At 40.0% G+C, this 23,668-nt stretch overlaps 2 protein-coding genes across 5 annotated transcripts in view; one reads left to right on the top strand and one right to left on the bottom strand.

The window, feature by feature from the left end:
• GALNT7 (polypeptide N-acetylgalactosaminyltransferase 7) overlaps positions 1-12,209 on the top strand; it is a 153,164-nt gene extending 140,955 nt beyond the window's left edge. For both annotated transcript variants that reach the window (XM_025385081.1, XM_025385080.1), the window contains exons 9-12: positions 1,933-2,151; positions 5,590-5,688; positions 6,720-6,848; positions 9,811-12,209. In XM_025385081.1, the coding sequence (XP_025240866.1) occupies positions 1,933-2,151; positions 5,590-5,688; positions 6,720-6,848; positions 9,811-9,948 (585 nt within the window). In that variant the 3' untranslated portion in view covers positions 9,949-12,209. The remainder of the gene's footprint in view (positions 1-1,932; positions 2,152-5,589; positions 5,689-6,719; positions 6,849-9,810) is intronic.
• Positions 12,210-19,664: 7,455 nt separating this feature from the next.
• On the bottom strand, positions 19,665-22,415 carry HMGB2 (high mobility group box 2). 3 transcript variants are annotated; one of them, XM_025385083.1, is made up of 5 exons: positions 22,243-22,415; positions 21,459-21,628; positions 21,034-21,179; positions 20,786-20,960; positions 19,665-20,205 (listed from the first exon to the last, which is right to left on the bottom strand). In XM_025385083.1, exons 2-5 carry the CDS (start codon positions 21,606-21,608, stop codon positions 20,047-20,049), a joined length of 630 nt encoding a protein of 209 aa, XP_025240868.1. In that variant the 5' UTR covers positions 21,609-21,628; positions 22,243-22,415; the 3' UTR covers positions 19,665-20,046. The 3 variants fall into 3 exon arrangements, with proteins under 3 accessions (XP_025240868.1, XP_025240869.1, XP_025240870.1); XM_025385084.1 differs by having other exon boundaries at positions 22,217-22,367; XM_025385085.1 differs by lacking the exon at positions 22,243-22,415 and having other exon boundaries at positions 21,459-21,722.
• Positions 22,416-23,668: the final 1,253 nt, after the last annotated feature.

The raw sequence follows: 23,668 nt of genomic DNA on the forward strand, positions 1-23,668 counted from the left end.
AAACCAAGTTGTATCAGAACATAGCCACACTCATTTGTTTGTGTATTGTCTATGGTTCTCACTACAATAGCAGAGTCGAATAGTTGCCACAGAGACTGTATAGCCCAAAAAGCCCAAGATACTTACTGTCTGGTCCTTTACAGAGAATATTTGCTGATGCATGATGTAGAAGATCAAGGGATTGAGTATTGTTTTAGTTCATTTAGTGTTGCTACAACAGAACACCCGAAGCTGGGTAATTTATCAAGAAAAGAGGTTTATTTGTTCACGATTCCGGTGGTTGGAAAATTCAGGCTTGGGCAGCTGCATCTGGTGAGGGTCTCATGCTGCTTCAACTCATGATGGGAAGCAGAAGGGGGATGCACATGTGCAAAGAGATCGTCACATGGCGAGACAGGAAGCAAGAGAGAGACCAAGGAAGCCAGACTCTTTAACAATCTACTCTTGTGGGAACGAATACACTTCTGTGAGAGCAAGAACTCACCCCCTCACCTCCATAGGAGGCCATTAATGTATTAACAACCCAAACTCCTCCCAGTAGGCCCTGCCTCCTAGCATTGCCACATTGGGCATCAAATTCTGACATGAATTTTGGCAAAGACAAACCACATGCAAATCACTGCAAGTGTGTACCAATTTGGTCACATATATTCATGCAAGCATTCATTCATCAATTAAAGCCTTAAAAGCTAGGTATTTATCAGTTATCACAATGTCAACATATTTTATTGCTCTATAGCTGCTTTTTCTTAAAGTGAACCAACTGGGGTCGGGTGCAGTGGCTCATGCCTGTATTATCAGCACTTTGGGAGACCGAGGCAGGCAGATCGCTTGAGATCAAGAGTTCAAGACCAGTCTGGCCAACATGGTGAAACCCCATCCCTACTAAAAGTACAGAAATTAGCCAGGTGTGGTGGCGGGCACCTGTAATACCAGCTGCTCAGGAGGCTGAGGCAGGAGAATCGCTTGAACCCTGGAGGCGGAGGTTGCAGTGAGCCGAGATTGCGCCACTGCACTCCATCCTTGGTGACAGAGTGAGACTCCATCTCAAAAAAATGTATTTTTTAAATTTAAAAAATTAACCAACTGGGGAAAATACCCAATCCATTTGGGGTTATAGTGACATGGTTCTATTATAGTTATAACAGGATCAATAAAATCACCTGCAAAAATGTGTTTTATTAAACAGAGCTTTTGTTTCTCATGATGGTTTCTGAAATGAGAATTTTTTTCCCTACATTTACCAACAGAATGATTCTAATAGAGATTGTAGGCCAGGCACAGTGGCTCATACTTGTAATTCCAACATTTTGGGAGGCTGAAGTGGGAGGATCTCTTGAGGCCAGGAGTTTGAGACCAGCCCAGGCAACAGAATGAGACTCCATCTAAACAAAAAAATAACAAAAATTAGCCAGGTATGGTGGCATGTACCTGTAGTCCTAGCTACTCGGGAAGCTGAGATGAGAGGATCACTTGAACCCAGGAAGGTGAAGCTGCAACGAGCCGAGATTGCACCACTGCACCCTAGCCTGAATGACAGAGCAAGACCCCATCACACACACACACAAAAAAAAAAAAGGTTATTATAGGGAAAGAAGTATCAGTGTCCAGCCAGGCTCTCATAAACTCTGTGATTCAATTTCTTCTCCCGTTAGCAGATTAGAATACATTATCTCAGCATATATGATCTTCCAGCTCAGGGATATCAGGTTTTGTACAACACTTTTTACTTAAATATACATGACATTTTAATCCTTGTCAGATGACATATTAGAGTCATTAACTTGCATTTGTTGTTTAATTAAATGCCAGGTCCTATTGAAATGAATTTGCTATATGTAAGCCATATTTCATGTGTCTAATATAGGCTGTTTATGATATGACATTTGTATTTTTATAAATATATATATATATTTTTTTCTTTTTTTACAGAATTATGTTAGAGTTGTGGAGGTTTGGTGGGATGAATATAAAGACTACTTCTATGCTAGTCGTCCTGAATCACAGGCATTACCATATGGGGATATATCGGAGCTGAAAAAATTTCGAGAAGATCACAACTGCAAAAGTTTTAAGTGGTTCATGGAAGAAATAGCTTATGATATCACCTCACACTACCCTTTGCCACCCAAAAATGTTGACTGGGGAGAAGTAAGTAGTCACATCTCAAAGTGTATGTGTTTGTAGACTGAGTTTGGGAGAAGGCAGAGAGAGGTGGAAATATGTGAGTAAGAGAGAAGTATTCTTGGGAAAAAGTTGGCGTAAAAACTGTCTGATAGCATTTACCACCTTTCCACTAAACAGCTACAGCTGCTAGACCCGCTAGCCACCATACTGTCTCCTGGCAGCCTTTGCACATTGGCCCCCTAGCCTGCAACACGTCGACTCTTCACTCCAGCTCCTGGTGCCTCCATGCCCCTTACTCCAACTCCCTTCCTTAACTAATTTCAGTTTATCCTACTGCTCTCAACTTAGAGATCACCAATACTGAAAAGCCCTTCTTACTATTCCCCACTTCATCAAAAAGATGCAGTTCTGTGCTCTTTCCAGGGGTTCTCACAACACCCAAAAGCAACCATCTCCCAACCAGTCCGAGTACTTCAGGACCTTGATCCCCACTGTGTCCAGGTGGACTGACGCAGGGAACCATATACAATAGACACTCCAACAATGCTTTTCAAATGAATTAAAAATAATTAAAATCAGACAAAAGCATTTTGGCAATCAGACATTGTCATTTCTTTGTTTATTCAAACTTGTCTTCAGACTCACTTCTGATTGCACCCCTCAGCCCCACTGTATTCCTCACAGGTACACTAAACCTTCCATGAACGTTCAAGTCTACATCCTCTGCTTAATTATGTTCAGCAAATATTGTTTGAGGGCCTACTATGTGCCAGTCACTCTAGTAGATAGAAAACAAGAGAAGCAAAGTCCTTTTTCTCAGGGAACTGGCATGCTACCTGGGGAGAGAGACCAAAAAAGTCTGAGAAAACAAAAATGATAATGACAGATGGTGATAAACGATAATGACACATAATACTGTCAAGAGGACTTAAGGACAGGATAAGGAAAGCCTCTCAGAGGAGGTGACATTCGTTCTCAGATCCGAATGGTAAAGAGTCAGCCAATCAGAGAGTGGAGATGAAGAGAAGCAGACCAACGGCGGAAGCATAGTTCATCTGGAGGCGGATCCCTTATGGGTTGGTGTGTGAAGGGATAAGGGCCAGAATGACATCGAGGTGGTGGTGGTTGGTTTTTTTTTTCTTCTTTTTTTGAGTAGCTGATTAGGTGACTGCTGAGATTGGAAGACAGTAGGGGAGTGAATGGAGGGGGCAAGGCTTCTGTTGGTGTTCTGGGCATGTGAAGTACCTGCTAGGCGCCCAGGTGGAGCCATTAAGGCCTACTGATCATAGATTGTAGGTTGCACGATGCCAAAGTCCAGAAAAGAGGCCACTCTGGAGATGTGCATTTGGGGCCATCAGCAGGTAGGTCATTTCATGGGACTGAATGAGGTCACTGAGGGAGAAAATACAGATAGACAAGAGAAGACTAGACCCATCCCTCAGAAAGTTCAGGAATAGAAGGAAAAACCAACAGAGGACACTCATGTTGCTCTCTCTGTACTTCTTGCTTTAATATACTTTTTCCCTATACTCTTATTTTACCTGTCGTATTACAGCAGATTATGTTTAACTCCCAACTAGACCATAAACCCTTCAACACACAAATCTCTCTGAGGGCCCAGACAAGTTTATCCAACTGCATGCTTAACTGGCACTTGATTGTCTGACAGGCACATCACACTGGACATAGCCAAAATTGAACTTCCCATCTCCTCCCCACAACTCATCTTTGCTGATTTCAAAACTTTGGAGTCTTCCATGAATCCTGTGTTGTTTGTCTCGCACTTCATATCTAGTTCCAGAATCTGTCCCTTCTTGCCTGGTGTAAGCCACCATCATCTCTCACTGAGACTAACTTGTTGGCTCTCCTACAGCCTATTTCAAATACAGCAGTCAGAGTGACTGTTTTGAAACGAAGGCAAGTCATGTCCCTCCTCTGCTACAAACCCTGCACCTTCACCTCAAAGTGAAGACAGAGTCCTTTCTGGTGGTCTCCAAGATCCACATCTGTCCCCGTTCCTCTCTCGCCTGACCTGCTACTGCTCTCCCCACTCCACTCCAGCCCCACGTCCTTACTGGTCCTCAGACTCCCTCCAGGCATGTGCCTGCCCGTGCTGTTCCCTCTCCCTGGAATGCTTCCCTGCAGATACCTGCATGCATGGCCAGCTCTCACATCTCCTTCAAGTCTGCTGACCTACCACTTCTCAGTGAGGTCCCTCTTGTTACTTCCCAACGCCCTAGCGCCCACCCTAACTTCCTCTTCTTGTCCTTTTTTTCACCACACTTACCACCTTTCGCCACAACAGACAAATTGTCTACTATGTTTTTTAACTTATATTCTGTCTTTTTTCCCTTACATTCCCAGAGTGAATGGAGGCAGGGGCCCACATTCACTGCGGCATGCCCATTACTGAGGTAGGGGGTCTTCATTTTGTTCACTAGTGTTTCAGAGCCTACAACATGCCTGGCACACATCAGGTACTCAATATTTGGTGATTGAATAAATACATGAATGAATGAATGGAATTTTCTGTCCTCCTTTTACTATCTCACTCCCAAGTATATCTTCAGTTTAACCTCTTCTCATTCTAACATCTGCACTTTATACTTCATTTCTCGGCAGTTCCTTAACATTCCAGGGTAAACCCCTACCTGTTTTAAAGGTGTCTCTTGGGGCAGTCTTTGGAGCTCCTCCAGGCAGGGTGAGCAGCTCTTCCTCTGCACATTCATGCCTCTGTCCTAACTGGCCACTACCCCTCTGTCTGTCTATAGGCGGTGAGGACCATGACTTGCTCCTCTTCGTATCCTCAAAACCTCTTATCATCATAGGTGCACAGTCAGTATTTGCTGACTGAATGCAAGAATAAAACATTTTATCCAAATACTGTAGTGATTTATAATTCAGAGAAATACATGGTTTTTCCAAAAATAGTTATTTTCATACAAAATGTACATTCCAAAGATGGAAACCTGTGTTTGCTTTTCATCTATGTTGATAGAGAAAAGCCTCACTGCCCAAGCCTGTGCCATGCATGACCTGTGCACCCTAGGCCCCTCGAGGCAGCTACCAAAAGTGCTGCACAGCTTCCAAATCCAGTCTCTTCTCGATATCTAGGGCCAGTGTCTGTTACCACTGTGGTTTGCTCTATTTGCTTCTCATTCACATAAATTACTGTGATTCTGAAATTGTATTTAATGGTAACTGTTTTTTTTCTCTATGGTATTTTATGGAAATTTATAGTCCTTTGCTCTTAGAGAAAGAACCCGTTCCAGTGTTGACTTCAAGACCGTAAATGATTTCAAAACTATGTAAAGATTGACAATACAGTAATAACCTGTCACTATGCATACCCAGATTTTCCCTGTAAACTGTAAATTTACCATGAAATGTTAAATTCTGATGCCAGAGTTCATTAAAAACTAAACTCCTGCCTGCTTTTTGCATCTTTGTTCATTTTCTTAGATCAGAGGCTTTGAAACTGCTTACTGCATTGATAGCATGGGAAAAACAAATGGAGGCTTTGTTGAACTAGGACCCTGCCACAGGATGGGAGGGAATCAGGTAAACCACCTTACTTTGTGTTTAAATTGTTCCGCATTGAGGGCCATCAGGTTTATTGATCACAGAATGATCTTTGTACTTTGGTTTTCGATTTGGTAATTTTGTTTGTTTTGATAAAGTAAAACATTCTATAAAAAATTGACAGTGTTGGCCGGGCGCGGTGGCTCAAGCCTGTAATCCCAGCACTTTGGGAGGCCGAGACGGGCGGATCACGAGGTCAGGAGATGGAGACCACCCTGGCGAACACGGTGAAACCCCGTCTCTACTAAAAAAAAAAAATACAAAAAACTAGCCGGGCGAGGTGGCGGGCGCCTGTGGTCCCAGCTACTCGGGAGGCTGAGGCAGGAGAATGGCGTAAGCCCGGGAGGCGGAGCTTGCAGTGAGCCGAGATCGCCACTGCACTCCAGCCTGGGCGACAGAGCGAGACTCCGTCTCAAAAAAAAAAAAAAAAAAAAAAAAAAAAAAAAAAAAAAATTGACAGTGTTAAAACATTCACTTAGATGATGGGAATAATGGCAGTATTGGTTTTCACGTAAGCAGTCAGGATCCAGAATTAATGTCTAATATAAGAGAGTAAAATATATTCCTGTGGGAGTATATATGTCACTACCATAACTATGGAAGCCTAGCTCCCTAACAATTTTTTGCAAATATTGTTCACTAATCCTCATCTTTTTGCCAATAGAGTGTTACTGCCAGTAATGTGTATTTCACTCATATATTCTCTTACTTATGTGGGTATGTTTTTGCCTTTTCATTTTCTCACATTGTTGGTACTTAATAAATTGGTGTTAGTGACCCATTTGGTATCTTAGAGACTACAGAACTTAATGATTTCAGTGTTAATAAGGCTCTTTATTAACATCAAAATAAATATAATTTGTCTGTGGACTTACAGTTCTAAACAGGAAAATTATGGAAAAACAAGTTAGTCATTCAATTTAATGATAGGAGTTAAGTTTCTTTCTTTTCAAATGTACATCAGCAGGGAAGATGCCTCTGTTACTTATTTCTGTCTTTTCCTTTTACAGCTTTTCAGAATCAACGAAGCAAATCAACTCATGCAGTATGACCAGTGTTTGACAAAGGGGGCTGATGGATCAAAAGTTATGATTACACATTGTAATCTAAATGAATTTAAGGAATGGCAGTACTTCAAGGTATTCTGCATTTTAACTTCTGAAATATTATATGCTATTTCATTTTCAATAACATCTAGCATGTGGAATTTCAATAAATAAATCTTAAAACCTGCATTCAAATTCACTTGCATTTTCCTCTCATTTAGTCACTTGCATAGGTTTTCCTGAGCACTGGATGACTCATTGTTCTATAATGAGGCATCACTTTTGTTCTCTCGTACAATATTGTCATGTAATGAGGCCACGATGATGTCTATGACGAGCACTGCTAATTTTAGTAATACAAGAAAGTCAGTGTTCTATGAGGCAGTCATCACCACTGCTCACATCAAAATCTGATTTTTGAAATTTAAGTGAATCATTCATTAAAGTAAAATATGTTTATACTATTAAAAAATTTGGTTAATATTTGATATTGTCCAGCAGGTGGAGATAGAGACAAACAAAGAAAACTTAAAATCTAGGCTTTCATTTTTATCATTGTTGTGTGCTAAATACAGTGGGATAAATGTAGCTAGTTGCTTGCTTTAATGGTCAAATTTAGTTATTCACGTGACACTGCTGGGGCAGCTTTGTTTCAGCTGTGAGTATTTAAAGCTCTCTGGCAAGTTGAGGATTACAACATATTAATAGATTTATGTATAGTTTTCAAATTCTAGATTTGGCTAACATAAATCAATTTATTATGAAACAAAAAGTGGGGAAAGCTGCCTCACACTAAAAAATCTGTCAACCCTCCATTTTATTTACTCACCCAGTATTTGTTATCATATCCCATCTGTCATGCAAGCAAGCACTTGTTTGCTATGTAATAATGATATGACTTAGCTTAACATTCCCTGTTATTGTCATTTACAGGAAGTGATAAGCATGTATCACCTAATGATTTTGTTTCTTACGACAAGTTAGGAAGGAGAAGAATAGCATAAACCTTACAGACTGGAGCATTTATTTTCACAAAGAAAAATGAAATATAATAGCAATAAATAGTAGGGGTCAATGAGAACAATATTAGCAAAATAGTAAAAGAAGGCTAACACACCAGAAACTACATCAAGAAGGAATTGACCAAAAAATGACACATAACATGTTTTAGGTATTTTAAAGGACACAGCACTGAATATACATTTGTGTGTTAGATATTACTAAATATTCACTTGGGGACCAATGATGTGTTAGACTGTGGGGGAGTTCAAAAATGTAGCTAAAGCACACTATTATATAATGGCAGAGAAGAAAGAAATGCAAAAATAGAGATAAGCAAAATGCCATAGGATAGAAAAGAGTGATTCATGGGAGGAATTACTGCTGAGGAGTTTCATAGAGGAAGTGTCATTGCACAAGTCCTGAAGTGTAAAAAGGCTTTCCATGGAAAGTAAATAAGAAAGACTGGATGAGCAAAGACGTGGCATGAAAACATGTAGAAAATTCAAAGAATTGCATTTCATTTGGTATTCCTAAATTGTGCTTGGAGGAAAGAGTACCGAACTTCATATTTTAAGTTTTGGAGAGGGACTGACCTTCTTTAAGAAAGGTAGTGATGGGAAACAATGGCTACTTTTAGGAAAATAATCTGGAAATGTAAGGTATGGACTGATGAAGCAACAAGATCAGCTTGAGCAGCAGTTCTCAAACTTTGTCTTCTGGATTCCCTTTACACTCTTAAAAATTATTGAACTCCCCCACCCCCAAATTGCTTTTGTTTATGTACGTTATCACAATATTTCCAGAATTGGAAATTGTCTGAGAAATTTGTAAAATTTTTATATATTAATTCATCTAAAAGTAACAATAATATACCTACTAAACACTAATTTAAATGACATTTTTAGTGAAAAATAACTGTTTACCCACAAAAAATAGTGAGAAGAATGAAATTCTGTATTTTTGCAAATCCCTTTAATGTATGGTTTAATAGAAGAAGACAGCTGGATTCGGATTCTCATACTCCTGCTGCATTCGGTCTGATCCGATATGTTGCTTTCATTCAATATATGAGGAAAACCCAGCCCCACACAAGCATACAGTTCGTAAAGAGAGGGAGTAATTTAATAGCCTTTCATATAATTGTGGCTATTTTTTTATTGCACACCACAACTTAGTAAGTAGTAGTTTCTTAAAACTTACTTGCAATGTAGACTGGTATCCTTGAGCATTGTACCTCATTATATGGAAGTACTTGATACGTACTTCCCACTTCATCTCATAGAATTTTTTTTTAAGTATATCAGGGGTCAAGATTGAATAAAATTAATGTTTTACTGCTTCATCAGTGACATCCTTAAGTGAAACCGGCATTTACTTTTTAACTGTGTGTGGCAATGAACAATACAACTACAGGTACTAGCATAGTTTGATTCATGCTAAGGCACCATCAGTTTTACTCACCATTGCTTTCGCACCATCAGTATAAATGTCGCTAAAGTGAAAAGGCAATGGAGTCTTTGTATTATTATGAAAATAGTTTTGGCCTTACAGACCCAATCCTGGATAGTCTGAGGACCAGACTTTGAGAAGCTCTGAGCCATATTGAAGAAACCTACAACATATGGTGAGGGCCAAACCAGGGCATCTGCAGTGGCGATGGGAAGGAATATAAACCAGAGACATTGCACATATCCATCCTTAGTGACTGGTGTAATGTGAATGAATGAGGGAAAGTGCAGTATTTCCTAAGGACTAGAAAGCTGGGATTGTCATTAGCCAGGATAGAAACAAGAGACATAGATTTGGAGGGGCAGATAATGAATTTAGGTTTGTACACATTGAATGTGAGATACCAGCAGTATATTGTGACTTAACAATGAAAGATCTTAGGACTTGCAAAACTGACAATCAAGAGAAATCCAAAGTCTGAGGTGTGGTTGATAAGCTTGTCCATTTGCTTAAACTGTTTCCTTATGAAAGCCAAGTGATGATTTCTGATGTCAGTGCTATCAAGAGTCCAAATTTGAAACTTTTTTCTTACTGTGTTTTCCAGAACCTGCACAAATTTACTCATATTCCTTCAGGAAAGTGCTTAGATCGCTCAGAGGTCCTGCATCAAGTATTCATCTCCAATTGTGACTCCAGTAAAACGACTCAAAAATGGGAAATGAATAACATCCATAGTGTTTAGAGAGAATAAAAGAAACAAATAACCTACCTACTGACAAGTAAATTTATACAGGACTGAAAACCGCCTGAAACCTGCTGCAACTATTGTTATTAACTCTGTACAGCTCCAAACCTGGAACCTCCTGATCAGTTTGAAGGACATTGATAAACTGTGATTTTACAATAACATTATCATCTGCAGTTACTGTTTACAAGACTGCTTTTACCTTAAACTTCGTAGATGTTTACATCTTTTTGTTTTGTTTTAAGATGATGTTGGTAATTTGTGCCTTTAGCTCTGTTTTATTAGACAGAGTTAAAGCATGTTGTCTTCTTTGGGATTACACTCAGGGGTCTGAAAGGCAGTTTGATTTTTACTTTTAACACACTTGAAAAAAGGTTGGAGTAGCCAGACTTTCATATATAACTTGGTGATTATCAACCTGTTGTGTCTTTATTTAATTTTACATCTTTTTGAAGCACTGCCACAGGTTATTAGCCAAGGTGGCCTTCCTTCACAGTCATGCTGCTTTTTTGAAAGGTGAATTTCAACACATTTAGTGCCTCTTTCATTTCTCAGTATATATTTCAAGAGCTTGTGATGAAATTTATAGAATGGTAATGATGGACTTGTCACCTGTATGGGGAATACTTTCACTACTCAGAAATGAATTTATGTGCTGCCATTTGCTATAAAGTTGAATGTTGTATGGCTTGAAAAAGAAATGACAATATGGAACATCCCAAGGCTATCCCATAGGGTTGGAAGTTGTGTAGTATTCACTCCCTTACCTACTGGCATTCCCAGTGCCCTCTGTCCATACCTACTTCTAGGATTGCAAAGGAGTCTTCCAACTAGAGAAAAATTGTCCACTGACATTTGGGATTTACTTTTCTCTAATACCTGTCACTATAGAGAACTATTATCAGTTGTTATTGTTATCCCTTGAAAGGGAGGGTGACAACAACAACAAAACACCGCTATAAACACGTCAAAGGTTCATTCTGACTGAGGTAAGACTTTCCAAGCCCTTGTTAGATTAGGCCTTATAAAACTTGTGTGCATTATAACCTAAGCTGTGCAACCTGTGAAGCCAAGAGTGAATTGATGTTTCATTTATATTTTCATCCAAATGACATTATCTGCATGTTTTTAAAATTTAAAAACAAAGGACTATTTAAAAATACAGTTTATTAACAAATGTGAACTACTTTCTGTTAGATTAGGTGTTCCCTAGTGTTTCTTAATTTCTTTTTAGGAAGTGTATTTTTATTAATGTTTTTCCAGTGAACAGAAGATTTATTTGGATTTAAATATTTACTAAGACAGTCCCTTTTACGAAAACCAAATATTGCAAATGGTCAATTCAATTTTAATTTCTCAAAAGATACTCTGTTGTTACCCAAAAGATTAAAATGCCTACATTGAGTGCTTTAAAAAAAAAAAACAAAAAAAAAAACTGTGATGATGTGAGCAGAATGGCAAGTAAGTTAAGCATTTTTGATCCTGTAATCATAGTATCATTACAATGAAAGGAATTCACAAACTACTGCCAGAGGAAGTTTGTTTTTTAATTTAAGAGGGAAATATAACCTATGAATTTGTTTCTTCCAAGCTTAGCTCTTAAATTTGGAGAGTCAAAGTTAAACATCCTCAACAGTTTTATTTATAATTTTGAATTGTCAATTTGTATTTTGCTACTGATCTGTGATCAGCCATTTTAACTTTCATCTCTAGGGATGTTTAACATTTATAATTGCAAAATAAATCAACTATAAAAAAAAACTTTAAGAGAGAATTGGTACTTTAATTACTTGTGTGTTTGCAAATAGGCTCCATTTTCCATGTTGAGTAGATTATAACCTTATTAACTATGCATAGGCCTAAGAAAGGTGGCAATGAACTGTGCATGTAAATTTTAAATGGGTACTTTGTGCAATTCGTTAAAAGAAGATACTCTATGAATACGATTCTATATATTGAAATCAGAAAACTTACCAAACAAAAACATCAGAAGCTGCTGCCATAATGACTATTTTCTACTGTAGGCTGCTTTGGAAATAATTCCCATTTCCTTGCTTTGTAAGTTGATAATATCACTATGCATTTCTACACATTTTATAAATTTGATTTATGCAGATTTTGATACACTGTATGTTTCTGTAGAAATTGTATAAATATTCAAAATTTTATTAGGGTAAATTTGAGAAACTTATGTATATCTTAATTCTGGGTTGCTTGTTTTTTAGGTGACAAAAAATAAAATATTGTATTTTAATTCATGAGTTTTTTTTGGTGCTTGTAATCATTTCAAATCTAAACACTGCACATTTGAAAGAATTACTTGATTTTACTATTTACAAGACACACTTAATACCTAAAGTATTATAGACCACAGTTATTAGTTGAGTAAGTGCTTCAGTGTTGCTTAGCATTCTGTTACACATGCTTAGAATACTCAGAGCTTATGTATCTGTCGGAAGGAAACAAAGGTTTACTTTTACCTGTTAGCCTATGTATACCAATTTTTTAAGTTTATACTTTTTTAATTACAAAAATTACCCCAGCAACATATATCCTTCTTGGCAGTATATGCTACTATAGAATTGCCTGTTAGAAGCAAAAATGCCTTTAAATCAAATTTGTTTACAACCTGACAGATCAGGTTAAGTGGAGAAAAATGAAGAGAAGGGAAGCCCATCACAATGAAATTAGAAATAGTCCACAGGACCTTGTGGTACAAAACACATTTCAAGAGAAGATACGGTTGCTAACAGATTCAAGTAAGTGGCTGTGTTGATTTGGGAAACTTTCTCTCAACTGACCTGTCTATTGTCGTATCTCTCAATTCTTAGCTGCTGTAGAGGTAGACTAAGAAATTTTAAAAAGTGACATAGCACCAGACTAGAATAAATGGGAGTTCCTTTATTTCTTAAGTTTCTCATAGGGATCTTGGAATATATTTCATTTCTGGACATAAAGTAATTGGGAAAAAAATCCATATATAATTCAATGGAAAACATGACAAGTACTTCACCAGAGAGTCAGATATCTAACAGGTCAATAGTTTAGGTATGTGAAAATTATTCCATGTGAAAGCACTTTTTAAAACGTGTTGAGCATTATGAAACTGTGTTTTCAATCCTTGGATAGAACTAAGTGCATCTTGAAGAATATCTAAGATATTGTATCCTTTAAATTACCTTTAAATGAAATTTCTCTTGGGCTTTTGGTTTGAGCAAATAAAACAGCTGTATTAAGAATTACCCAAAACAAAACTAAAACTTTGAGTAGAAAATACGGATGAATAGACTTCCACTTCCGGCTATAATTGGAAGTAGACTTATCTTGCTACCCTAAACAACAGTTAATACTGGACAAAATATATGAAGCAACTGTTTTCAGGAATTGGATACTAGTCAAAGCAGACTGGTATCTAAAAGAAAGGAAATACACAAGGTGAACCCCAGGTTCACCACGTCTGTCTCCTTGGGAGGACATTCCCAAACATGGTGCAAGGAATGCAGCTCAGAATGGTGATACTGCTGAACTGAGGAGGCAGAGTGGAGGTTTCCGGCTGCTGAAACAGCTAGAATCTACAATCCAGGTTATTGGAGGGGAAGTACCCTTGAGTGTCAGGAGAGCTCTACAGGAATTTTCGTATCAGTGCCATTTGCAATAGCAAAAACCCTGGCAGCAACCTAAATGCCCATCAACAGGAGACAGGATGAATTATGATATAATCACAATGGAGTATTACAGAGATGAATATGAATAAACTGTTATAAACAAGTTTTAGGTGTACAGGATTGAATGAAAAAGGCACTTCCCAAAACACTTTATTCATCACTGTTTACCAATATCAAAAGTGACTAAAAGTAAACATACAGTATGTTATACATTTATACATGATAGGTTAAATAACTTGTCCAAGTTCACAAATTTAGTACTGGGGTCAAGGACATAATCAAGTCCAGTACTCAATATCCCTCTAACTCTGTGGGATGAGTATTTATTTGGTGCCAGGAAAAACTCTCCTAAAGAATGTATGTTTTCCACATAACTTACTTAATTTTTCTCTCTACCTAGACTATCAAGAACCTCAGGGCTGGGAACAGCGGCTCACACCTGTAATCACAGCACTTTGGGAGGCCAAGGGAGAGGATTGCTTGAGCCCAGGAGTTTAAGACCCGCCTGGGCAACCTAGCCATGTGTGGTGGCACACATCTGTGGTCCCAGCTGCTTGAAAGACTGAGGCAGAAGGATCACTTGAGTCCGGAAGCTGAAGGCTGCAGTCAGCTAGAAATGAATCTAATACTCCATCATGGTATCTGTATTAACCCATGTATATTGGCATGTATACTTTTAGCTAATATTTATCGAGCATTTGCTATTTCTTGCCACCAGGATAAGTGTCTTAAACGTATTACCTCATTTAATCACCAAAAACGTTCAAATTCTACAGATGAGGAAACCGAAAGGTTACATGAGTTGTCTGATGTTACAAAACCAGTAAGAAAAACAGAGCCCTATTCAAGCTCGTGATTCACTACCTTGCTTTTAATTTCTTTCATAACCTTGTTTTTTTCTCTTTGTATATTTTGTTCTTGTTTTTCTTTGTATAAGCCATTAATCTTTCTTTTGGAAAAAACGTGGAGAATCAAAGAATTACACAAATATGAATGGATTATGGTATTTTACTATCTCTTACCTGCCCGAGGACAATGTCCAAGTTAATTGTCCCGCCTTTCTAATGAAAGACTAGATGATATAAAGGCCATTTCCAGTTCCAAAATTTAGTGCTACATAAGCTGAAAAGTTATTTTTCTTTCCTTTTAATGCGACAGTCTATTGCACTCCTGAGTCACTATTCTGTAGATGTGGCAACACCCAGGATGAGGATCACTAGAAGTCTGCACTGTTAACTCTTGAAGAATAAAGGCCCAGGAGCACAATGAAGTTCCATTGAAACATTTTTATTTACCTTTGCTGCAGGATAAGTTGAGTTTCCAATCAGGGCAAGGAGGGTTTCTGACCTATAAAAACAATGGTTAGCTGTAAAGTATATATAAACTTTTATTCACCTTGGACCTGACTCAAGTAAAAATTATTAAACTTTTATTTACCTATACTATTTAATTTATAGAAGTGGCAAACTAGTGACCTTTGGGCAGAATCTGACCTATAGACATGTTTTGACCCCAAAATTGGAATTCATTGCCAATATTGTATTTAAAATTCAGAATTCAACAGAGTTCTAGTTCCACTTGAAAATTTGAGAGATCTGGGAATCCTATATTCACATTTCCATCTAGCAATGGGACTGAGCTAAATGGTGGCTATCCCCTTTAACCTGGTTATTTGTACATTTACAAATATGCATAGAACACTGTTTCTTGCATTACAGACAAAGCCGTATACAAAAGTGAAAGTTTTACTGCTCTCACAGAGCTTACTTTCGAAATGTTCTTCACTTCACCACATCCAGTCCTTTTCCCTGGCTAGTCTCTATAGGTCTTGGCATGTCCTAATGTCAATACTCTGCCTTTCTCTAAAACTGTCAGTCTCTAACAGGAATCTCATGAAGAACTAATCCAAACATGGTGAGGTATGAAATTTCATTTTTAAAGGACTAGATCTTACACAGTGGCATAGCAGCTCCTTTAGCTTTCTTGATTTTATTCCCCAAGAAATAAAATCATTACTGCTTGGTAAAGCATTTTTAGTGATATATTTAGTAATAAAAATCCAGGTTTAAGATAATGCTATTTTTCTACTATTGTAAGACAATCTTACGATTTACAGTAAGTGAAACTGGTAAAAAATACAAAAAAAAAAGCATACTTTCCTCTATTGATCAAGTTTGCAGTGAGTGCTTTGATATATAAGAGAATTTAGGAAATTCTAACCCAGTGCCCTGCTTTTATAGATTAAAAGACCAAAAGTAGTGGTTGACATTGGGAAGGAAACGTGAGCCCCTACTTCAGTCCTTGCACCAAAATTAATTCCAGAAGGATCAAAGGTTTAATCAAAAATTTAAAAAAAGAAAACAAAGGATAATTGTTTTTATAGTCTTGTAGATTTATGATCTTTGAGTGGGAAGGACCTCACTGGAAAAGTTTTCAGTGAAGGAATTGCTAAATTTGCCTACACAAAGAAATCTCTGCATGAAAAAAGCATCATAAACTCAAAAAGGTCATTTTCCTTAATATATGGTATTACCAAAAGCCATTAATAAAAAGACCAATGAGAAAAGACCACAGGAAATAATACAAATGGTTTTTTCTTCTTTCTTTTTTTTTGAAACGGAGTCTTGCTCTTGTCACCCAGGCTGGAGTGTAGTGGCGTGATCTCTACTCACTGCAACCTCCACCTCCCGGGTTCAAGCGATTTTCCTGCCTCAGCCTGCCAAGTGGCTGGGATTACAGGTGCCTGCCACTACACCCGGATAATGTTTTTGTATTTTAGTAGAGACAGGGTTTCACCATTTTGGCCAGGCTGGTTTCGAACTCCTGACCTCAAGTGATCCGCCTGCCTCAGCCTCCTAAAGTGCTGGGATTATAGGCATGAGCCACCCCGCTAGGCTCCACAAATGGCGCTTAAACATAAAAAAAAGAAACAACTAAACTCATAATAGAAAACATTTTATCTATATCAGAATAACAAAGACTAAGATGTTTGAGAACTATTATGTTGCTGAGATGAGGAAACAGGCACTCTAAAACATTTCATTGCTTAGCATAGTACAACTTCTATTGACAAGCAGTTTTGTTTAGCAGGCTCCGTTAACAAAGCACCAGAGCAGTTTCTGGCATATATTAAGTACAGGTTTTAGCTAGTATAATTAGCACATTTTTAAATGTGCATGTCTTTTGGCCCAGCTACTTCACTTGTAGGTCTTTTTTCACATGTGACATCACATGGTTTTGTTTTTTCAGACCAAGTTTTGGTTTGTTGCCCAGGCTGGAGTGCAGTGGCACAATCACAGCTTATAGCCTGGACATCCCAGGCTCAAGTGATCCACCTCAGCCTCCCAAATAGCTGGGACCACAGGCATGCACCACCATGCCCAACTAATTTTTGTATTTTTGGTAGAGACAAGGTCTATGTTGCCTAGACTAGTCTCAAACTCCTGGGCTCAAGTGATCTTCCCACCTCAGACTCCCAAAGTGCTGGGATTATAGGCGTGAGCCACCATACCCAGCAACGGTGTTCTTAAAAAATATTTATATAAAACAAAAACAAAACAAAAACCATAATTATCCTATTATCCTTAAGGAACTGGTTAAATTATGATCTATTCAATGGGATACTATACAGATAGCTATTTAAAGGAAAATGGCAGCTCTGTTACTGTCATACTGAAAACAATCTCCAAAATGGTGAGATGAAGAATATACTTGTACATAGGAAGCTTCTATGTAACACTGTAACATATACACACATATATTTTTTACACCTATGTCTTCCTTAAAGGATTATTGCATTGTTGGTGTTGCTTCCTGGGACAGGGTAGCAGAATCAAGAAAGGGTATAAACTATTACATATCCTTTTACATTCTGAATTATTAAGATATGTTTTTAAAAAGAAAAAAGATTTCAGAAACACACCTCCAAGTTGTGGCTGGTGTGAGATCTAATTCTTGCCCTCGTTTCAGTGCTTTCCAGTGTGTTCACTCCTTGAAGTCACCTGGTCTTGATTATTGAGAATTTTGAGATTGAATTTTGATCCACACTTACAAGAATATCAAACATGAGCCAGGAAGGACCCATCTCAAATCCTGAGTTCATTCTGGAGGTACTCTTGATTAAAACAATAGTTGTTCTTAGCTTAGAAACTTAAATATATTTTATGGAAAAGAGAATGAAAGAAGTCACAGGCTCCAACAAAGGTGACAAGGAACCCAACAGGTGTGTCTCTTGGATCTAATTAATATATTTAGAAATTCTTACGGAAACAAACTATTACTCTATTTCGGTTTTAGAAACTCTTATCTGATATCCTTTATGCAATAGTTACTACTTTAAAATAACACTTCAACCATAAAAAACTGTAAGTACATAAAGTTCATACTGCTAGCATTTGGTAGAGCTAGGGAACTAGGTCCCAGACACAGGTATGTATCTAAATAGATTACCCCAAATGTTTTAGCATATTAAGTCACCTAACACGGGGAAACACTGAAAATTAGTTTTCATCTTATGGTAAATGAAAGCCCCAAGTCTGAATGTAAGATTTCTTATTTTTAGGTAGGCCAATTTATCAATTCTTTCATGGCTTTGGGAGGCCTCTCCCACTCAGAATATAATAGAGGGCAATCATAAAGATGACTGAAGATTTTACTTAAGTCCATTTGTTCTAATATCTCACTATTTAACAGAGGACTATCCTTATCAAATATGACATAAGACAACCAAAGCTCTCATGGTTGGGTAACAGAAATCTTGACTTCTATCTTAAAGTTTGGTAGGCAACCAAGACTGTCAAATTTAACTCTAAAATTGTCAACAAATAGCTTACTTCTATAAGCACGTAGCGAACCTGGTCAACCTTCGCTAATCTCTACTGAAAGTTATCTTAATTCAAATACAGCAACTGCTTCCTTAAACAAGCATTTTTAAAATAACTGCCTTCCCCATAAATAATACAATTCCTAGGTAAGTTTAAATTAGTCATAGAATATAACATCTCAAATGGTTTTAGTTACCCATAATTTTAAAGCTTAAGACCAAAATGAAGATACACAGTAGTCCTCCCTTACCATTGTTTCACTTTCCCACAGTACAGTATTTTCAGAGACCACATTCACATAACTTATTAGTTATAAATGTTCTCATTATTGCTGTTAATCTCTTACTGTGCCTAATTTATAAATTAATCACAGTTATGTATAGGAAAAAACAAGGCTTCAGTACTCTTGACACCTTCAGGCATCCACGGTGGGTCTTACACCCCACAGATAAGGAGGGACTACTGTAATTCGAAACCTAATCTGGTATTCTATCTTGAAATAGCTCAACTTAATAGCAGAAAACTTAATCTTGTTACTGAATTTTTTTTCAGTTTGTCCTTTTAGATATGAATTCACATTCTAGCTTTCTTCTTCACATTAAAGAGAATTTCTCACCCAAAATAAACTGTTGTTAAACAATATACTGGGCCAGGCGCAGTGGCTCACACCTGTTAATCCCAGCACTTTGGGAGGCTGAGGTGGGCGGATCATTTGAAGTCAATTCAAGACCAGCCTCACCAACATGAGGCCACTAAAAATACAAAAAAATTAGCTGGGCTTGGTGGCACATGCCTGTACCCCCAGCTACTAGGGAGGTTGAGACAGAAAAATCACTTGAACCTGGGACGCAGAGGTTGCAGTGAGCTGGGATTGTGCCACTGCATTCCAGCCTGGGTGACAGAGTGAGATTCCATCTCAAAAAAAAAAAATTCCTGAGGAACAAGTTAGCTAATGAACAAACAGAAATGTCAAGTATAAAACTTAATCGTTCTGTAAAACTGCATAAATTCTTACAAAGTTCACTGAATTCCACATATAACTTTTAAAGAACATTTTGCAAATATGAGCATGTTTGGTTTTCTTTTAAGCCTCAAACATTTTACTAGGTCAACTGTGTCTAAGAACTATTAGGCAGAAATACTGAAAAAAAATCAACACACCTCTGGTCTTCAAATGGCTTTTTTAAAGTGAAAATTAACTTAGCATATTAAGACAAAGACAATAGAAATAATATACATAATTTTATTACAAAATTTTTTTTAAAAAAACAAAATGCAACATCCTAAAAAACCCAAAATTTGCTATTGATACTAATTCCTACAAGTTTGCTGTGCTACCATACACAAAAAATTAAAAAAACCATTAAATATTTAGGAACATTCAACATCAGAAGCTGTAAAATCTAACTATGTAGTAGCCTGTCAAAAAGCTACAACCTGCAATTTTTTAAAGTATTTTCTCTACAGAGAATCTTATCAGCTATACAAAAATCTGTACAGTTTTTATACTGAAGCTAATATTGAGCTGCACTTGAATTCACATTCTTAGCAAAACAATTGCCTGAGCACACACACACATTCCACACGCATCATTAAAGGATAGCCATTTATTCTTCATCTTCATCCTCTTCCTCCTCATCTTCATCTTCTTCCTCCTCCTCCTCCTCCTCATCTTCTGGTTCATTCTTCTTCTTTGAGCCTGTTGGCCTGCCAGGGCCCTTCTTTCCTGCTTCACTTTTGCCCTTGGCACGATATGCAGCAATATCCTGAAATATTGTTAAAAAAAAAAAAAAAAAAGTAAGCATCCGGTGTCATTACTCAACTGTGAAAACCACTTACTTGTAAACAATCGAAGATGATTGACCAATAACCCTGATAACTGTCCAAAAGGTAGCCAGTCTAAGTGTTAAGAGCACTTATGCCTCTAGGCTTTAACAAGTTAATGGTGTAAAATGACAAGGGTTGCAATACAGCAGTATCAGTACTTTCACTAACAATACTCTTTTACCTCACACACAGTGCCATAGTCCCTGCTGTACCTTCATATTTTATATATATATACATAAAACAATTTATTTGACCCTCTGCTTTAAAAAAAAAAAAAAAAGACTACACAGTAACTACAAGTCTGTCTGCAGGAATATACTAGTGCTACAAACACTGGTTTCATTCAAAAGGAAGGTTTGATTACTTTGTGTTTAAGTGTACAATTTTCATTAGGCCTTTTCAAAACATAGCTGACAACCGTTAATTAATACAAGATTAACTAAATTTCCCAAGTTTTCTACAGTTATTCCCTATACCTAGTCTTAATCACAGCTTTAAAAAAGTAAGATGACAATGTACCTTTTCATATTTCTCCTTTAGCTTAGCTGCTTTCTGTTCATATGGTTGTTTATCTTTGGCTGACTGCTCGGACCACATTTCACCCAATTTCTTTGCAGTATCCCCAATGGATAGGCCCGGGTGTTCACTTTTTATCTTTGGGCGATGTTCAGAGCAAAACAGGAAAAAGGCAGATCTGAAAGGAAGCAACAGAGCTTAATAAACTGAAGGAAAAATCCAAGGGGCAATTTGGTTTATTTTAAACTTACGGCGGCCTTTTAGGAGCATTGGGATCCTTTTTCTTCCCTTTCTTATCACCTTTGGGAGGAACGTAATTTTTCATCTCCCTATCATAGCGAGCTTTGTCACTTTTTGCCATATCTTCAAACTTCGACTTCTCCTTTGCAGACATGGTCTGTTGGACATAAAAATAAGCGCCAAGAATACAGCAAAATTGTTACCTATAAACACCCAAAGACGAGAAGATCATCTTTAAGGAGCACATTTTCCTTAACTGCATTTTGCTTTCGAAGTCTTATGTAAGTAAAAACCTAAAATCGTCTGCCTCAAACTCTTAAGATATTCAGGTGAGTCATCGGGGGTGGCAAAGTTGAAGCTCTTGAGTTGCCTACTACCTACCTGCCTAAGGCCCTCCTAGCCGAAAACCACACCTGCACCCCCTCTCCCGCCTCACCTTCCATCTCTCCGAACACTTCTTGGAGAATTCCGCGAAATTGACGGAAGAGTCCGGGTGTTTCTTCTTGTGCTCTTCCCGGCAGGTCTGCACGAAGAAGGCGTACGAGGACATTTTGCCCCGCGGCTTGTTGGGGTCTCCTTTACCCATGGTGACAGATCGGCGTCCACCTGACGGGGCGGAGGGGGGAGAGGGGAAGCCGGCGGGTCGGTGCGGAGCCCGCAGCTGCCAGGGCGGGCGCTGGCGGGGCTCCGCTTCCCGCCCAAATCCGCTCCCGCCCTGCCCGCGCCCCCCTCCTCCCGAGGGCGTCCTCCCGAGGGCGGCCGCCCGCGCCCCCGCCCCGGCGCACACCCTCCTCCTCCTCCTCCTCCTCCCAGCCCGAGCGGCCGCGGCTGACGACTCCTCACGCTCGCCCAGCAAGTGGCTCCCGGGGCCCGAGACGCCGCCTCCCGCCCTTCAACGAGTCCGGCGACTCCGCAAGCGCCCTCAAGACGCCTTTCCTGACAGAAATGTCCCCCGGCTTTCACGTCGCGAGCCTCACTCAATCGCTAATCACCTCGTGACCGACATTGAAAACTCCCAGAACCGGGCCCGGGCGGGGGCAGTCTCCGCCTCTTCCGACTGCCCGCCGGCCCTCTACAGCCCCGGCCCTCGCCGGCCCGCACCCCAAATGCCGCTCGCCGGGTCAGACACCGAGAGCCACAGCGCCGAGACCGAGTAGAGGCTCTGAGGGAATGGGGAAAGGCAGGTCCACGAACCCGAGGGTATTGGAGGGTATTCTTGCCTGGTGCGAGCTTTTCCTCAGAGTCCTGCAGAGCAGCCGGCCCCAACAGAGACGCTTCCCTCACCGGGCTCCGGCGTGAACTGGTTTATCTCTAACGCAATCCTCAGCCTCTTGTTTTGCAGAGTTCTCCGCGCCACGGCAACTTGACGAGCTAGGCCACAGGCCACATCCCCACTTCTCTGATTGGTTCTGACGATTATTCAAACCCAGATAGTCCCCGCCCCCTTGCCACAGCGGCTAACGATTGGCCAGTGTCTTACCAGACCCGCCCTCCACGCCCCAGCCTAGCAGGTTCGGTGGGTCGCCCAGGTCGTTAACTCCCAGACCCGTTAGAACCGGTCAGGAGAGGAATGTACTGCTCGATCCTGATTGGCGGCGGGAAGAGGGTTTGAAAAATGGCGGGCCTCACGCTGACTGGCTGGGACTGTAAACGGTGGGAGTGGTTGGCTCGGGAGGGAAAGCCCCGCCAGATTTAAAAATACCTAGTCGGGAGACAGGGGGTTGGTCTCCTGGCTTGGCGACGGCGGCGGCTCGGTTTGCTGGCGCTAAGGTAACGGCAGAGGTCCGCTTTGCCCTTCCTCCGACCACCATTTAGGTCCTGTCTGTCTCCCGCCTCGGCTCAGCCCTGCAGTGTTGGCTCCTGGGAGCTGTAGTCGCTCTGCTCTGTGGCCCTGCAGTCTCCCCTGAGCCGCCCAGAGTAATAAATGGGGAGAGCCTGGAGTTTGCCCTGCAAAACCGATTGCCCAGCTCCTCCCGCTGTTGCTGAGGTTGGCGTAGAACTCGGGGAAGTCAAGGCAGGGAACCTCAGAAAGGGCGCGGGGGGCCGGGAGGGAGCCGTTCCCGCGTCCCGTGGGGTGTTACAAAACGTTCTGAAAGTAGGTGCTTCCCGCCGAGGGAGTTTCCCTCAGAAGGCCCCTCCTTCCTTCCCTCTTTGTCTCGGGTGACACATACTGGGAGGTAAACAAGGGCACCCTCCGGGTCCCGAAGGGGCGGAGGCGGCGCCTTGTCCCCCCGGCCCCGCCCCCTCCTGCCGGGTCCGGAATTCCAATCCCCAAGCGCCTGGGCCCCCACGCCGCACACCGCAGCGCTGCGCCGCGCCGGGAGCTCGGAACCCGGCGGCTTCCCTGTCTTTGGCTGGCCTGGCCTTCGCCTGGGCATTCACTGCCTCATCCTACTAGTGTGATAGTTTTTAAAAATTGAGACTCGCATAAAAGCAATGCATGCTCCCTACTCCACCCCCAGTTGCGTAGATCCTCCAAACGGCATATCGCCACATTTTACAGGCTCCTCCAAGAGCGGGTTAAGAACCTCCGTGTTAGTATAGGGAGAGCGCGCCAAAGCTACCTTACCTTACTGCTTACCAGCGTCACAAGCTGCTTTTCCCAAGGTAGAGGACTTTAGTTGACATCCTGGTGTACTATTTCTG

This window comes from Theropithecus gelada, chromosome 5 (assembly GCF_003255815.1).
Source record: "Theropithecus gelada isolate Dixy chromosome 5, Tgel_1.0, whole genome shotgun sequence".
Lineage (NCBI taxonomy): Eukaryota > Metazoa > Chordata > Mammalia > Primates > Cercopithecidae > Theropithecus > Theropithecus gelada.